At 37.2% G+C, this 17,818-nt stretch overlaps 1 protein-coding gene across 4 annotated transcripts in view; it reads right to left on the bottom strand.

The window, feature by feature from the left end:
- The window catches only part of LOC126972252 (dynamin-like 120 kDa protein, mitochondrial), a 41,636-nt gene that overhangs the window by 7,523 nt on the left and 16,295 nt on the right, over positions 1-17,818 (bottom strand). For 3 of the 4 annotated variants that reach the window (XM_050818904.1, XM_050818905.1, XM_050818912.1), the window contains exons 11-17: positions 16,359-16,490; positions 15,140-15,285; positions 11,671-11,832; positions 10,413-10,594; positions 2,310-2,542; positions 1,693-1,834; positions 729-942 (exon numbers count right to left, since the gene is read on the bottom strand). In XM_050818904.1, coding sequence (XP_050674861.1) covers positions 729-942; positions 1,693-1,834; positions 2,310-2,542; positions 10,413-10,594; positions 11,671-11,832; positions 15,140-15,285; positions 16,359-16,490 — 1,211 coding nt within the window. The remainder of the gene's footprint in view (positions 1-728; positions 943-1,692; positions 1,835-2,309; positions 2,543-10,412; positions 10,595-11,670; positions 11,833-15,139; positions 15,286-16,358; positions 16,491-17,818) is intronic. The other variant, XM_050818906.1, reaches the window with a different exon arrangement.

Raw genomic sequence — 17,818 nt, 5'->3', positions numbered from 1 at the left:
GTGATTACTTAGCATCCGGTAACCCGTACAGTCGTTTGTCCTGCGACAGAGTCTGTCTTATGCAATGAGGGTTCTATACTGATTCAAAAACGTATAGAAAAAGTTATTAAATAGTACAATGGACCGTTCTACGATCGATATTATTTGAGCAGTTTAGAACCTTATTTCACACTCAATCTCCTTACAAAAAGATTTTGATAGAGAGACTCTTGGACAAAGTGATCGTGTATTTTTTATACATATTTCTTCTGAAGGTATATAAACCTAAAAAGTTTCAAAATTTTCTGGCAAAAGATTCGTCAACATGGACGCGAGCTTATTTTTTACTCAAAATAGTAATGATATCACTTATTGAAAGTCAAAAACTCCAAAAACCAATTCAAAAAGTACGCATCAGACCTGAGAAGAACGTACGCAAGAAACTGAGCGGGCTTCTTTTTTTCACAAAAATATGGTTACATGGCAGTATCGTACAATTAACTTATTATTTAATAGCCTGAAGACGGTCACTCAATAGGGTGGTAATGACCAGTCGGTGGTATCATTAAGAAAGTAAGAAGTAACCTTTACCACACAAACGTTTTTGAACAATTATTTTTTATTTTGTAATACATATGTTTTGAACGTTTTCTGAGATCTTGTTGTAAGAGCATATACATCTTGCGTGTCTGTTGCACAAGATTAAACCATCAACCATCATTAGTCGCACGTCTTTCACAGATACGAACCTCAAGTAGACTGGTTTCCATGTTTCCCGGATGTACTCGTTGTCCACCTCCACCCCTCTCCGCCGCAGGTTGTCGCGGACCGCAACAACCTCGTCATAAGTCAGGTTGGGTCTCATCGTTCCCAACCGCTCCAGTTCCGACCTCACTTCCGCTCTACGCCGCTGCTCGTCGCTAGTCGACTGCCAGTACAGCCAGCGTTCACGAAAACTCGGACCTGATTAACATGCATGGTGCTCAACATAGCTACAGTTATTGAGCCAACCAGGTCCTGTAGATGGAGCCACAGCCCGAGAGTTGAACAGGACATACGAAGATTTACGATCCATGCGTCACTCGAACGGTTAGCCCACTTGGTAAGAGCACTCTGACGGAACCCGGAGCCGCGGGATCAAGTCCCGCATCGATTATAAATTTTGGTTACAAAGGAGAATGCCGGAAAATGTTTGCTTTTTCCTGGCAAGCGTGTTAAAAAAGGGCGTATGAAATTAGTGAGCACCTTGCTCACTAGACATTCGGCAGATTTACGTACTGTATCATAATGTATCATTATATTCCACTCATGTACAATCGAACGAATCGGTACGACCACAGTCGGATGGGGCAAGAGAGGGGGACGCCGTTCTCCCTTTCCCCCATATACAGGTAACTTGAGCACAGTATCCATAATATGGTGGTATATATTATAATTAGTGAATTGTTGACTGACCAACAATTTATTTATTAAGTGCAAATATCCAGTATTAGATCTTTGTGATTATCTAAAAGATGCACTTTCGTTGGAACTTACTTCATGCAAACTTTCAGCTGAATCGATTAAGGGTAACTGCAATAAAACTCAATTGTAAGATAATTGAACTAAAACTTCTTTAAGAGCCAGGCAACAATTTTTAAATTAATATTTTGTGTTGGTTCACTTCGTGTGGTCTGAAGTACACTCGTTTTTAAAGGTTCATAAGACACTCACCAGTGAGCGTCTTGAGCTCACGTTCACTTTGCTGCAGCCGCTCAGAGAGCGCGGAGTCCATGAGAGTCACCGCGGAGTCCCACTCCGCTCGCGACCCAACGCACCTGTCCTGCAGAGCGTTCACTTGTAGCACGCGGAGTACCTGCCAATAACAAACATGGTAACGTATCTTGATAAGCAAAAAACACCACCACCAATTGACAATTTTAAGATGACGTCATAACTTTAACTGTTAACCGTGATCGTCCAATATTTGCCGGTTACAGCTATTGTTAATGTTAAATAGCGACTTGGTAAAAGTTGAAGTAAACCTTAACTATAACAGCTAAAATGATGCAACCCAGCCGTAGATTCTTCATTCGCGATGCTAATGAGAGGACCCTTCCCGGTCCTGTCTATCGTCAACCAGAACATGATCGAATAGCTTGTTGTGTCATCCAACGCATACCGTCTGTTGACGACAAGCAAGTGAAAGCTATTTTAATTTTAGTTTATAATTTTTTTTTAATTGTAACTATGACATATATTTAATTTTATCTGTAATTTGTTAATGTAAACTCAACTATGTACTATATATATTAAATGGAGCGCTAGTAACATTCGCTACTATATCTTACATCTTGCGCCCGTTCCTCCCACTGATGCCTCTCCAAAGCCTCTTCCACTGCGGCTCGTTTGATAGGCTCATAGATCGGATCCTGTTCCTTGGATCGAGACATCACTTCCAAGAACTCTTCCCTCAGTGCCTGTCTGCCAGCAGATATTGATTGCGCTGCCAGTTCGTTCTCCGCCCATTCACGAAGTTTTATGTCCACAGTTGTGTTGAATTTGTCTGCAGTTGTTGAAATATCTTTAGAATCAAAGCAAATTACTAATTTAATTAGACTGGTAGATAGTATTTTCAAATATAGTTTTAATTAAATGGCGGAATGTAAGCGGTTATGTCAGGTCTAGTATTTAGATTTTAAATATAATCAACAATAAACTGTAAAAAAGTATCTAGAAACAAAACTTCTATAGTAACAAAAAATCATAGATGAATTCTAAAGAGAAAAGTAATTAACTAACTGACTCTTTTTTTATTTACATTCAACATTTCGTGCCAAATTTATTATAACTACGAAATAAACTTAGTAAAGGTTACTAAAAATCTTCAATCTTATTGTTAGATCTTGGAGTGATGACAAATCATCCTACTTCTTTATATTGAATTACTTGTAAAACGAATTATAGAATTCATAATAAAGATAATATTAGTGAGGAAACTTTACTGTATTAAACCTTTGAACACAAGAAAATATTAAAAATGAGTATCTAATAGATATCCTTTTAAATAGCAAATATACACTGGCCTGCAAAAGTAAGTATCACACTTTTCAAATTATTTTTTTTTCTTAACTATAGAAGGTAGAGATTTAAGATTAAAAACGTTTTGTTGCAAATTTTATAGGCTTTAATTCTTAGAAACTAAAATTATACATTAGTAACATTTTTAACTTAAAAAAGATAAAACAATTAAAATAGACATTTTTAGTTTAGTGTAAAAAAAATCAACTAAAATGTATTACATGTTATTTAATTTTTAATAAATGGTATTGCCTCCTCGAGCTCTGATTACAGCTACGAGCCGGTTTGGCATACTGAATACTAGGTTTCGGAGCCGATGTTGGGGGTTATTCTCTCATTCTTCTACCAGGGCCTGCTTTAGTGCCCTGAGGGTAGTAGGTGGTGGTCTGCGATTTCTGACTAGCCTCCCAAGCTCATCCCAGGCGTGTTCAATCGGGTTGAGATCAGGACTTCTTGATGGCTAAGCCATCACGCTGATACCGACCTCCTGAATATACTCTTGTACGATATGAGCCGTGTGTGGCCGGGCATTATCATGCATCAGCATCGATCCATCACCCATATTTGCTAAATACGGCCCTGCATACTCATTGAGAATCTCTTGAGCATATCTTTGCCCAGTGAGGGTGCCATTTTCTATGGCTACTAGCTCTGTGCGACCTTCTGAAGATATGCCAGCCCATACATGTACACTGCCTCCACCGTATTGGACTCTTTCTGAGATGCAGGCTTGAAGGTATCGCTCACCAGGTCGCCTGTAAACACTTCGCCTTCCATCAGAAGTGTAAAGGGAGAATCGAGACTCATCTGCAAACAAAATTCTTGACCATTCTTCTTCATCCCACTGCATGTGTTCACGGGCGTATCGCAGTCTCGCTACTCGATGCTGTCTCTCGAGTTTTGGGCCACTCGCTGGTCTTCGGGGTTTCAAATTTGCTTCAGCAAGTCTTCTTCTCACTGTTCTGTCACTAATGTAGTCCCTCCGGGTCTGAAGTAGCTGTTGCTGGACTTCAAATGCATTTTGGTGGCGATTTCTTAACACAGTGGAAATAATATAACGATCTTCTCGGGCACTGGTACACCTGGGTCTGCCATTACAAGGTCTCCTCAGATGGTGTCCAGTCTCTTCGTACCTTCGCTTTACCTTCTGGACCGTTCGTACCGTCACACCCACCATTCTTGCAGTGCGACGCATACTGATGCCTAGTTCCAGAAAAGCCATGATCCTAGCACATTCTTCAACTGACAGAGGCATCATAAATAAATGTTATGTGCTTTTTAGCATAAATTTTTAAAACGAGACCCATCGACCTTGAAAAAAATTCAAAACAGAAAGAAAAATGTGAATGGTAAAATTGTAATTCGGCAACGTCCACTTTGAAAAAGGAATGGTTTTGTTTTTGAAGTTTTTTTTCAGCCAATTCTTAAAAGAAGGTTACCGACTATAAAGTTTTTATGTCCAAAATTAAATTCTCTTTGGAGTCCTTTTTATTTCGAAAGTATACCTTGTGAACTTAAAACGTTATCCCAATTTTAAAAGTGTGATACTTACTTTTGAAGGCCAGTGTATATACCACGTAACTAACACAATAAAGACATTTGTTAGAAGAAAGAGCATTTAAAATTAAACTAACAAAACAACCTACAGCTAAGATCTAGATGTGATTATGAAAGTATCATGTGCTTGCTACATGAAATAACATTCAAAATAATGAAATCTTACTGAAATCAATATCAAAGGGTTGGAGCCATATGTTTGTTGTTTTCTCGCCGTGAACATGCTTGTACATTATATGATGGGTTATTTTTACATCTAGACAGAAGGATTAATATTTTAATATAACGGTTTTACACAAAAAATAAAACCGATATTATGTGCCGAGAGGGAAAACATACAGCATTGTATATGAAGAAGCAGTGTATACTTGCCATCTAATTACGGTCTATGTTCTCTGTGGAGTATGTTATCTAAGCTCTCATGTGTCAAAATGTCATCGAATGTCAATCCAGCTAGGACACGGGTAACCGTTGTCATTTTGAATATCATAGGTAGTCTTCACCAGGAAGGACTTCCTGCAATGCTGTATGTTTTCCCTCTCGGCACATAATATCGGTTTTATTTTTTGTGTAAAACCGTTATATTGATGCGTCTCCGGAAAACATACAGCATTGTATATGAAGACGTGTTTGTTATCTGCTGGTGAAATATGTAGGTGTATATATATGTATATAAACACAACGCTATGATGAATAGTTAAATGTGAATAATAAAGTTTAATCTCATATATAATTGTTAAAACATTTTATTTTTAATTACTACAAATCACTTAATTATTAATACTTATTTAAATTAAAAATTCATACTGATGTGAATGTATTGTAAAAAGAATTATGATCATTTTTAGATACTTTAATTACTTTACAGTAATAATTAAAAAATGTACTGGATGATTTCCAGTTACCCCCCCAGAGAAGCGACAGCTGACCTACAACTCCCTGGGGAAGCATCAATGCCACTGTCTTTAAGAACTGTGCGTACCCAATTGCCTATTACAGTGCGGGAAGCACTTTTTACCTTATTACAAATTGTAATGAAGAGGTTGTCTAAGTCTGTAATATCAGACCTTCTTTGTTTGGTTTTCTCTATTAAACGCCTAACTAAACTAACTGGGCAGAAGTTCTTGTCAGGGTGTTCAGACAGCTTCCAAGACCCTTGCTTTACCCAAATGCTGGTATTAAATAGATGTTTTGTCCGTTATCAAGATATCTTTGGAAACTCGCAATAAGGTGAGATCGTGGACTCTACGTCCAGAAGCTAGTAATAAAACTGTTGCTGTTCTACGCGATATTTCAAAGAGCGTATCTTTAGGTGGATTAGCTGAAAGCCATGCCAGAACGACTGTCGGGTCCCAAGTAACAAATGATCTAACAGATTTTGGTTTAGCTACCCCAATTGCTTTAAGAGCATGTTTTAAGATGAAGTTTGTAAATGTTTGTTGTCGAACATAAGGTCCACAGAAAGTTAATACAGCCGACTTATGAACGAGAATAGTGCTATAAGATAAGTTTTCCTTAAGGAAAAGATTGATTAAGAATTTAGCAATGTCAGCGGGGTTAGGTGCTTTTAGATTTACTTGAGTACTGTTACACCATTTCAACCATTTCTTAATTGCAGGTAGATATGTTGTTAATATAGACTTTCGCCAGCTTTTTCTCAGCAGCTTTTTCTCTTGTGTAGATCACTTTTTTATTTGGGAACCCCACCCCCAATTTTCCAAACTTTCAAGGTTAATAGATGTACTTGTGGAGGTGGCTGTGATGTTGTCATATCGATCATTGTTTCCGATAAGTTCTGAATCTCGTGTGGGTGATCCAACGCTCTGGACTTCAGATCTTGCAACCAGAAAACTTGAGGCCACTCCGGTGCCACAATTAAATAAGTACCCGTCGCGCTGTTTAGGTGTGTCAGAACTCTGGGTAATAGGCTCGGCGGGGGGAATACCCACGCCAGTTGGTGTTGCCAAGGTCTGCTGAAGGCATCTATATAGCTTGCTGATCGATCTCTGCAATGTATTGATACGTAGTTTCTTACTACAGCACTTAGTTGGGAAGCAAACAGATCTATTCCCGGACGACCCCATTTCCGAAATACTTCTCCAGTTGCTTGCGGTAAGAGATGCCATTCCGCAACTTCTTTCCCTCGTGACAGTGTGTCTGTGATTGTGTTGTACCTCCCTGGTAGATAATAAGCCGATAGAGTTATTTTGAATTGGTCTGTAAGGGTTAGAAGTTGGTAGGTCAAACTTAATAGAGTCAACGATCTTGTTCCGCCTTCTTTTCGAATATATGCTATTAAAGTTCGATTGTCCGATTGGATGAGTACGTGGGATTTGCTTAACGCTGCAGCGTTTGTTCTGATCGCTGCTATTACTGCATACAGCTCTTTTTTGTTGCTGTGCCATCTTCGTTGCCGAGGAGACCACGTCCCCAACATTAGACGACCATTTAGATGAGCACCCCAACCCAAATCCGAAGCGGTCGTCGCTAGGAAATGAGTGGCAGGCTTTTTGTGTATTACCGAAGAGTGACGTGTGGCGCCGAGCCACCACCTCATCTCTTGATACACCTCGTCGGGAATTAGTTGTCTCTGTCGTTGTTGCCTCTTGTTGAAATGCCGAAGAAATATTTGTGCTTTCCGACAGTGTAACCTGCCTCGGGGTATGACAAAGCTGGCGAAGTTTAGCTGTCCAAGTAAACTTTGTAGGTCGCGAAGTGTGATCTGGCTTCTTAATAACGATCTGTATCCTCTTTTCTGGCAATGACATTCTGTTCCTCGTGGTTTGCCAGCGGATACCCAGATATTCTAAGTCTTGAGTCAGAGTTAAGATTGATTTTTGATAATTGAGACCATCCGGCCCAGGTATTCCAAGTGCCTCACGGCCGCCGAGGCCAGAAAACATAACTTGGACTGGTCTTGGTTGACCAGAAGGTAATCGTCGAGGTATACTAGTACTCGAAATCCCTTCGCACGCAGGGTCTCCGCGACCCAGCATGTTATGGAAGAGAAAAGATGTGCTGAGGCCAGGCCTTTAAGGCAGACAAGTCATCTCGTACAGCTGACCTAGGTAACTGATTCGAAGGAAAGGATAACGACATTTTGTTGCAGCCACATGGAAGTATGCCTGAGAAATGTCTAATTTTATCATCCAGTCTCCCGGTTGGAGAAAATCTGGCACTGAACTGTGAGAGATAAGGCGAAAATGCTTTGCTTTATTCTTATGAATTTGTTTAATTCTCGTAGATCGAAAATGGGTCGCATCGACCCGTCGCTTTTCTTCCGCAGAAATAGCTTGGAGATAAAACTGGGCGTTTCTTTTGTAACAGGCTGCAGTATTCTTTGATCCATGAGGTCTTGCACTATTTGAGTCATGGCCGGTGACGATTTGGTAGCAAATCGATTCATAACGAGTCTTGTTGGCATTATTAGAGGAGGTTTCTTGTAAAACGGTATTCGAAACCCAGTTGTTGCAGATATTATAAATTTGTTCGCGCCAAGCGCCTGCCAACGATTTTTGAACGATTTTAGCCGATCTCCCTTGAATTGTGTAGTAATAGTCATTTTTTCTTGTTTTTATTTCGAAAGGACGGGTTTCCCTGTTGTTTGTAAGCGTCAGTCTTTCCTTTATATGATTTTTAAGTTACAAAAACCTGGGAACGCAAGCATATCTGTCAGTGCTTTTTTATACCGGATGTGTTGCCACGTAGATGAATTAAAATGTTGTAATTTTACTAACTGCTTTAAACGTTGTTCATCGGCAGGTTTAAGAACTTTTTTCTCATCAAAATCAGTTTTACAAATACCTAAATCTAATGATTTTCGTGTAATCGTGCAAGGATTGGTCAAAAAATTATCATTATGATGTTCAGGTTCAGGTCAGTGGGTTTCGCATTGATATTTGTATTTGATGATGACGCACATTGTTGATGCATAATTAAATTTGTAAGGAAACTGACCTGTTCGTATAACGCGTCGATTCGGGGATCGACGGTTACCTGAGCATCTCGTTTTGATCTCTTGCGTGGAGGTTCCTCATCGTCCGACGCACTTGACGAACTGCTGGAGCACGAGGAGTCCTCCTTCCCTTGTCCGTCCCTCTCGATCGTCAGTGAATTAGAAACGATGGGTCGGTTTGCCTCGATGGCTTCATCGACCTCGCTAGGCGCGTGATTCATTACGGTAGATTTCCGGTATAAGAACACGCACAAATACAGTAATATAGATATGTATTAATGCAATATAAGTTATGCTAACACTTTGTAAAATAATTTTTCAAAAATATTAACGGATTATTATAATATTTTTGGATTACGACCGTACGCGGCGAAAGTACACAACGCTATGATATTCAAAGTGACAACGGTTACCCGTGTCCTAGCTGGATTGACATTCGATGACATTTTGACACATGAGAGCTTAGATAACATACTCCACAGAGAACATAGACCGTAATTAGATGGCAAGTATACACTGCTTCTTCATATACAATGCTGTATGTTTTCCGGAGGCACATCCATAACATATTAAAATTTCAAGCTTTATAACCACAATGTCAACATTTCTTAGCAATTTTCGCGATCAAATTTAAAGTCAGTGGTAAATGTCCTCATGAATAATATATAGGTAGGTATAATATAAGGTTACTTTAAAAAATGTATAAAATAGAGATAAAAAATATGTGGTTCATCTTTAAATGGTTAACACAGCTGGCATTTTAAGGATTGTTTACTCTACCATATTATTTTATGTTTCATTTAGAAAAAAGAGTAACTTTTAACTTATTAAAAAAAGTTTATAAGACAACATAATATTTTTATTTGTGTCTCCTATTTTATAACTATTTTTTTTTGTATAATATTACAATTCCATCTCTGTTGTTGCTTAATAAGCAAAGGCAGCCAAAAATAATTTAATAAAATCTCTAAACTAATCGAAATAGTGACTTGGTATAAATGCTATTATGATTATGTTCATTTTATACCATATCTTAATTATTTAATTTGCAAAGGCCCAAAAGGAGAGCCTTGAGGGATCCCAATATTACCTAAACCACAGAGTAGGAATGGGTACTTACGTACTAACATAGAGACAGCCTACTACGAATGAAACTACCGTAAGGAACATTACAAGCGGTGAGCAACAGGAACTAACACATGCGTTTCGAATGTGTATTGATGACAAGATGGTGCTTTGCACAAAACTTATTGCATATAATATAATGTAGGCGAAAATAATTATTTTCGTATGATTAGAATAAAATTACCCTTTGAATCGATAACGTTGAATGGGGATGGCAATATATATAATTTATATAGGTAGCTGCATCTGTCATTTAACTCTGGGTTTTATTAGCTTATGATTTATTTAGGTTGCCAATAGATTTGCTTGTTTACATTTTTACATTTGAATTACGCTTTTCTCACAGAGTTGTAACATAACTAAATTTTAAAATATAAAATGGTCAAGACTTAAAAAGTAAAATATGTTTTTTTAAGCTAGGTATGTAAATCCAAACATAAAATAGCTGATTGGAATGTAACGCTGCACATGCCTGTGTGCCTATGTACATGACGGGGTTATCGCTTTTTATTCGCTTATGTACCCGATATTACTTATTTTGGCTATGGCAGGATATAACCAACAGCAGGATAGAAGGAACCTGGGGCTGATCTTATAAAAATATTGAAATTTTTAAAGTGAGGGTGCAAAATGCGGATATATTGAGTAAAAAGGTTACGCATTCAGCGGAGATACAAATAATGATACACACGTGATGACACAAACACGCACATATAATAATTAAACTAGAATTCACCATGTTGTTGTGCCGCTGGCAAGTATATCTGTTGGAAGACCCGGTCACTTGTGGTGGCCCAGAGCGCGGCCGCCAAGTGGCGTTCCCACACGGCGGCGGGCACTGCGGACAGCTCAGCTGATTGATCCAGCAGCTCCGCACGCGCCCGCTCGAATAACTCGTCGCGGTCTAACTCGCGCTGTCTGAAGAGACATTACTTTCACGTACTAACATGACTTAGTCATCGCCAAATAAACATTGAAACAGTTTTAAAAGTAAAACATCTTTAGGAGCAATTCGACACTATCTTTTTTAAATCTGTGCATGCGCTCTTTCGTGTTCTTATACTTTACCTTTTGTTTGTTAAAAGGCTGTTTCTTCTTAACCGTCATAGTCAAATGATGTTGTAAACAACATGCAACAGGCGTGTGTTTTGTACGGCACGGTGGTTGGTGTAGTTAAGCAGTTCAGATACCTACAACATTTGTTGACGGAACGGTTGTATGACGATGATGACATTGAGCGCGAGCGGAGGGCCCTTGCAGTCAGAAGCAACATGCTCACTCGACGATTTGCAAAATGCAGCAAGGATGTAAAAACCACATTATTCAAGGCATACTGTTTAGGCATGTACACCTGCCAGCTGTGGGTAACGTTTTCTCAAAAAGCTATGAGCAGAATAAGTGTGCAGTACAATGATGCGTTCCGGGCTCTTATGCGGCTCCCGCAGTGCTGCAGCGCGTCATGTTCGCAGACGCTGGGGTCCCCGACTTTTTCACCATAATTCTGCCTCTTTTTGGCGGAGACTGCAACGTCCCGACAACAAAATACTCGTGGCTGTCTCTGACGACATCAGGAATCCAGTGTTTAAGCGCTGGATCTCTGTTCACATGGACAAGAACAAAAAATGACTGCACAAATTTGTGCAATATTTATATAGTTTTAGTTAGTCTAATTTTACTTTTAACTTAGCACCCCTTTATAGTGTCCAAAATTTTTTGTAACTATGGGTTTTATTATGCCTGAAATAAATACCTTTTATTTTTTATTTATTTATAGTAAATATGCTAACTAAGTCAAAACTAAGTCAAAGTATGTAACATTATTCGAGTCAATATCGACTGGACAAAGTGGATGAGCGATGCAAATAGATTCATGCAAATCTTTCATCTCATTGACAAGAAATGTACCCAACCCTTGTTGTACTTAGGTCAAACAATATGTAATAGTACAAGCCTAGGCTTAAACATTTTCTCCAATGACCTTTATCCTGACTAACCTCGGGAAGGTATTTTTCCATTCCGTCTCCAAGTTAAACCTCATGGCTTTGAAGGCGTCTGCCTGCTGTTCCACCGAATCTCGGACCATTCTCCAGAAGCAATCCGCGACGCCCAGCGCCAGGTTACGAGTTGTCACTTGTGCGGCACCTACTAGGCCATCCCTGTCATAATATTTAATATACAAATAGAAAAAATATTCATGCATACCAGAGACGATGAGTTTTTAACTCATTTACAACTTAATTGTGTCTTCTTTTATTTTAAATCTGACTCTTCTTTTGGCATTATTAGAAATAACTTAAACAATTATTGAATTTATTAATTAATCTAATATGTAAAAATCTCGTGTTGCGGTGTTTGTTACCTCCTTTGAAACGGCTGAATCGATTTTTATGAAATTTTGTGTGCATATATATATGCTAGCCGATTCTCAGACCTAATTGGTCTGAAAATCGAACAGCATCTATTGTTCATACCCCGCAATGATAAGGGTGACCCACTCCTAAATATTATTTTATTTTACTGATTTTTTATGATTAAGCATTGAAAATACATACAAATTCAAATTTGTACGCTTCTAGATCAACCCCAGTTTTTTTATCGCATTTTTATATTATTTAGTTCCATCCACAATACAATAATTGTAGTACGATAAATTTTCTGTATAGTTTATACTAAATATTTACTTTGATTTTTTTTTTAATTTAAATTTATATTCAACCTTCATGAGAACGCATCCGGCCTCCTTTCTCTCATTCTGTACAGTTTTCCACGGACTAGAAAAAAAAAGAAGGACTCCGCGCCGTGATATTAGCAGGTGTGCACCTTTATGCTAGTGTGTGTACGGTTACGGGGTATACCAGTTATACTATTATATATTTTTTTACTCGTCCGTGACAGTTTTAATCCATTTTTTTTTAGATTGTGTCTCGATCGTAGCAGGGACTGTTACAACTATAGACGGATCCCACTGATTCCGATCCTATCCAAGTTATATGAGAAATTAAAACTAGTCTATAGTTCAGATTATTACAAAATTTAATGTTTTATGTGAGGCTCAATACGCATTCCAAAAAGGAAAATGTACAACAAGTGCTACATTTTGTATAGTGAATCATATTTTAAAATATATTGACAATAAAAAAAGAAATGCAGGCGTAGTTTTTGACATGACCAAAGCATTTGACTATTTTTTTTTTTATACAGGAGGACAAACGAGCGTACGGGTCACCTGGTGTTAAGTGATCACCGCCGCCCACATTCTCTTGCAACACCAGAGGAATCACAAGAGCGTTGCCGGCCTTTAAGGAAGGTGTACGCGCTTTTTTTGAAGGTACCCATGTCGTATCGTCCCGGAAACACCGCACAAGGAAGCTCATTCCACAGCTTTGTAGTACGAGGGAGAAAGCTTCTTGAAAACAGCACTGTGGAGGACATCCAGATGGTGGGGATGATATCCTAACTTGTGACTATGTTGACCATGATAATATATTGTTAGAAAATTTATTGAATTAGGCGTTACTATGCGGAAATCCATAATTATACAAATGATTAAAGTTTTCTTTTGTGTTAATTCCGCCAATATTTCTCAACAGTCTCGTGCCAGATTTTGGCGAGACAACACGTCTGGAGGATGCCTCGTGTAGAGGCGAAACACGTGTCGAATTGTTTAAAAACAAATATTGGCAGAATTAACACTAAAGAAAACTTAAATCATTTGTATAATATATTGTTAAATAAATGTTATTAATATGGCTTAAGGGGAATTACTTTGAACTGGCTATAAAATTATATTTAAAATAGAAAACAATGTGTTTATATAACAAACTCTGGACAAAATTGTTATATAATGGTTTATGAATCCAAGTGGACTTATTCAAATTCAGGTGTACCACAGGGCAGCATTTTAGGGCCCTTGCTGTTTCTTCTATATATAAATGATTTACCAAATTCTACATCACGAAAATGCATACTTTTTGTGGACGACGTTTGTCTTCTAATACCTAACCTTAACCCATCAATAAATTAGCACAAAATTGTAAAAGATGAAATCTTAACAATTATAAATAGAATGAAAAGAAACAAACTAAGTGTAAATATTAAAAAAACCAAAATGATTCAATTTAGTAACAACAACACGAATCATAATAATTTTTAAGACTTATAATGTTCAAGAGTATAAGTTATCATAAAATTCCTTGGTGTCAGTATAGATAAACATTTAGACTGGAAGGCTCATATAGAATCACTAGTTAAAAGGATACGTAAATTTGTCTTTGCTCTTAAGCGAACCAGAAAGACTATATCAAAAGAAGCTGCAATCATTGCCTATCATGGTTATATAGAATCTATAATTAGGTATGGTATCTTGCTATGGAGTAGCTCCACAAACATGCACAAAATATTACTGGCTTAAAAGAGATGTATAAGAGCTGTGGATGGTATGGACTCTTCAATAGCTGTAGACCTTTATTTATAAATTTAAACATACTGCCTATTACTGAAATTTACTAGAGGCTAGCTTATTTGTTAAGAAAAATTCATTCGGCTGGGCGACTGTTGTTACTTTCCAACGCGTGATCTTTTGAGACTTCGAGTACCCCACATTAGAACCACTTTGTACCAAAAAATAAGAGAGTAAGACGTAAGTTAAGTTAAATAAATTTAAATTATTAACACTATTAAAAAAATATTGTTTTTACTCAATAAATGAATATTATCAAACGAAGTGGTAACTGTCACTAATACTATTTTTACCAATAATATTATATTTTGTTGTGATTATTTTTACTACATTATATTTTAGCATTTCATTTATTATTGTAAATGTGTATTGTAGGGTTGATTAAATTAAATGTAGCAATAATGTTTGATTATGTTCGGTTTATAATATTGTGAAGTGAAACCACAAAAATATTTGCATGTCTGTCAAGACGAAACATGTGCCTGCTCTTAAATATGTAACAACTTTACTTATGAATATTTTTGGCAAATAAAGAACTTTGATTTTGACTTGTTAAACGTCATCATATCATTTTTAGTTTTCAGAGCAACTCTCATGTTAATTTTATTCTCATTGTAAATTTATTATTATTTTTCAGTGTTATTATTATTTATTTACATTTTATTAATAATTGACGAAGACAGTTTTAACTTTTAATGGCGTCATGTCATGTGTATGTACTCTTAAAGATAGAATCAAATACGACAGCTCTGATCCAAACAATCACAACACATACAGAGTTATCTAATTATCAAGGCTAAGCGAGCACTACGATGAAATATCGTTGGAATATGGCACAAATGAAATTGTCTTTTGAATCCAATATTTCGCAGGCCACACACAATCGTAATGCACGGAGGAATTACTGTCGTTTGCGATTTTATATCGCACTTTAAAAATTGCAATGAATAAGTTTCGCAGTCTGCGCTTCGATAGTAGCGCTAACAGTTTGAATGAGAGCTCACTTGAACAGCTTTGAGGAGCGGAAGAACCGTTCTTCATACTCCCGAATGTTCTGGATGGAGTCGTCCTTGCGACTGCGGCCCGTCACCACCGCGTAGTAGCCGAGCGCCTTCATCGGGAACAGCTTGCCTTCTAAGATACGACGGATCTGGAACAAACTCCAGGTTCATTCTAATGTAAGCGGCTATTATGACTCTCAATTGTTATATAAGTGCGTGGAATTGTGCCATTTTTGTATATTACTATTTTTATAAATAACATAGCACTAATGGGCTATTTTTAGTACCTATTTATATACATTTCAGACAAGAAATTGAAGTATTAAGTTTCCTAACAACGCTATACCGATTACTTACTCTGCTAATAAAAAACATCACAAACAGAGATTGCAAATGCTCTCATGTCTCCGAATTTATGTAAACTTACTTACTTACTTCCGTATAGACGAACAGGCAGCCCGATGCATGATCAATTTGGATTTATGAATGTTTGCTAGTTGAACAATATTGAAAATAGTTAAGAGCTAATATCAAGCGTAGCATACTGTTTACTACTTGTCAATCAAAATCGGTAACAGTCACAATATCGATTATATTCCTCTCTTTCCTTTCCTATTCTACTGTATCTCAGTTACAAATGTCCTTCACTGTCGCACACTTTGTTTGTCTATACGCTATTATATTATGAATTAATTACACTCACTTCCAGATATCTCTCTCCGATGGCGTGAATAACGTCCTTATTAACGGCAAGAAAAATGCAGAAATAAACATAAATGTTTAGTATGGTGGAACCAATGTGCGGACGCTTTACATATATTTATTTTGATATGGTGAAAATACTAACTCCAGTAAGATGCACACCAGGATTCATAGACATACAACATACTAGAGTACAGACGACCGGACAGCTCGATAGTTCTCCTGTCCCGCACACTCTGTTTGTCTATACGTTACTATACTGTAAGTCTATGCAAGAATTAGAAGGCGTGATAATCGCCGCCATTTTAATTAGGTAACTTATGCGTCTAGATAAAGTCTTCCGCTCTTATATTACTCTCGATTATTATGACACTTTGTGTTAGTGTGCGTGAATTGCTCAAAATAGAGGTTAATTATAACTTAAATTTTTTTTCGTCGTTTTTACTACTGTCACAGTTCATCTAGACGTATCAATTATTTAATATTAAACGCATCAAAGTGTGAGGCTTCGTATACTTACTCTGTTAGGGTTGGCGAGATTCTCTTCAGCCAGGTCGACTTTAGTGAGGACGAATATTGTCCTCTTTCCGTGAGGGTCGCACGAGGCCACCAGATCTGTCACGTTACTCCTTTCGGCGTCCACTGACCCGTCCTGTGACATCATGTGTAACATCGTATTAACTTAAAATTCTTTTCATCCGTCATTATTGCCAGCTGTCAATAGACAAAGGTATTGACCGATGAATATGTCTTTACATTTTATTTCTTATTTCTATAGTGCTTCGTAACGCATTGGCGGGTTTTGATATTCGCTGGACTTTTGGTATTAAGGTATTATATTAAAACGGTGTGCGCTGAAGACACACACCACACAAGAGAAAAAATACATCGAGGCTATTTAAATTTTGATAAATGATATAAAATATAACTTGATTTTAATCTATATTCAGAAACTACATTTACAATATATATATGTTACCGGCCAAACCCGATTTGAGAACAAACTAATTTTTCCTAACCCAAATCAGTTCATCCCTTAATATCTGATTTTTGACGAGGCACAACACAACTTTATATTTACTAATAGACTAGGCCAAACCAGTTTATCCTGAAGTGTACCCACTGATTCATGTCAGACTCAACTAGTTCTTCAGGCTAAATAGGTTTGTCTGAATGCCAATAGAAGAAACTAGTCTGTACCGGTTCATCCTATCGCCTAAAGCATGAAATGATTTATCCTAGAAAAAACTAGTTTGTCCTAAGTCGAGTATGGCCGGTCACATAATATATAATTATTATTGTGTAAATTTCGCTCACCACCGATTCCACTTCAAAGTGAACACATTACTGCACGTCCCTACGATAAGCCGTAACAAAACTGCAGTCACGTCGTAAAGTATAATTGACTTAGTTTTCTTAATAAATATAAATATTTTCGATAGTCTCTCAAAGAAAAAAATTAGAAGAAATAAATGTTGACTGTTCGTTGTTAGTACATTTATGAAAATTTAATAAACGTTCACAAAAATCGCCTCCTTTTGCTCAAAATAGTGATTTTAATTATTATAACACTAGAAACTAATTCTAGTAGGCTTCATAAGATACATAATAGCTTTAAGTTTAAATGTATACACTTTTATAATAAAGTCCCAGCCACTGTTCAGGCATTATCTATAAATAAATTTAAATGGTTTATTAAAAAATGGCTCTGTCGTAATCTAATTTATCACAGTACATATTGTATGTTTCATTAAAAAGACCGTAAAAAAAAGAATGATGGGACAGTTTCTTGCGCCGCTTCTTCTCTCTCAGAGCGCCATTTGTTTCCGAAGCGGTAGTAGTATCTAGTAAGAGATAAATAACGTTTGCCTGCCTTTTATTAAAATGTATGTTTGTGTGTATAATCCTACCACATGATGAGAGTTGCTGCTCCTGGACATTTACTCAACACAACTGGTACAGAACTGAGTCGTATAATAC

This window comes from Leptidea sinapis, chromosome 2 (genome assembly GCF_905404315.1).
Source record: "Leptidea sinapis chromosome 2, ilLepSina1.1, whole genome shotgun sequence".
NCBI lineage: Eukaryota > Metazoa > Arthropoda > Insecta > Lepidoptera > Pieridae > Leptidea > Leptidea sinapis.
This window is presented reverse-complemented; position numbering and strand designations above follow the sequence as displayed.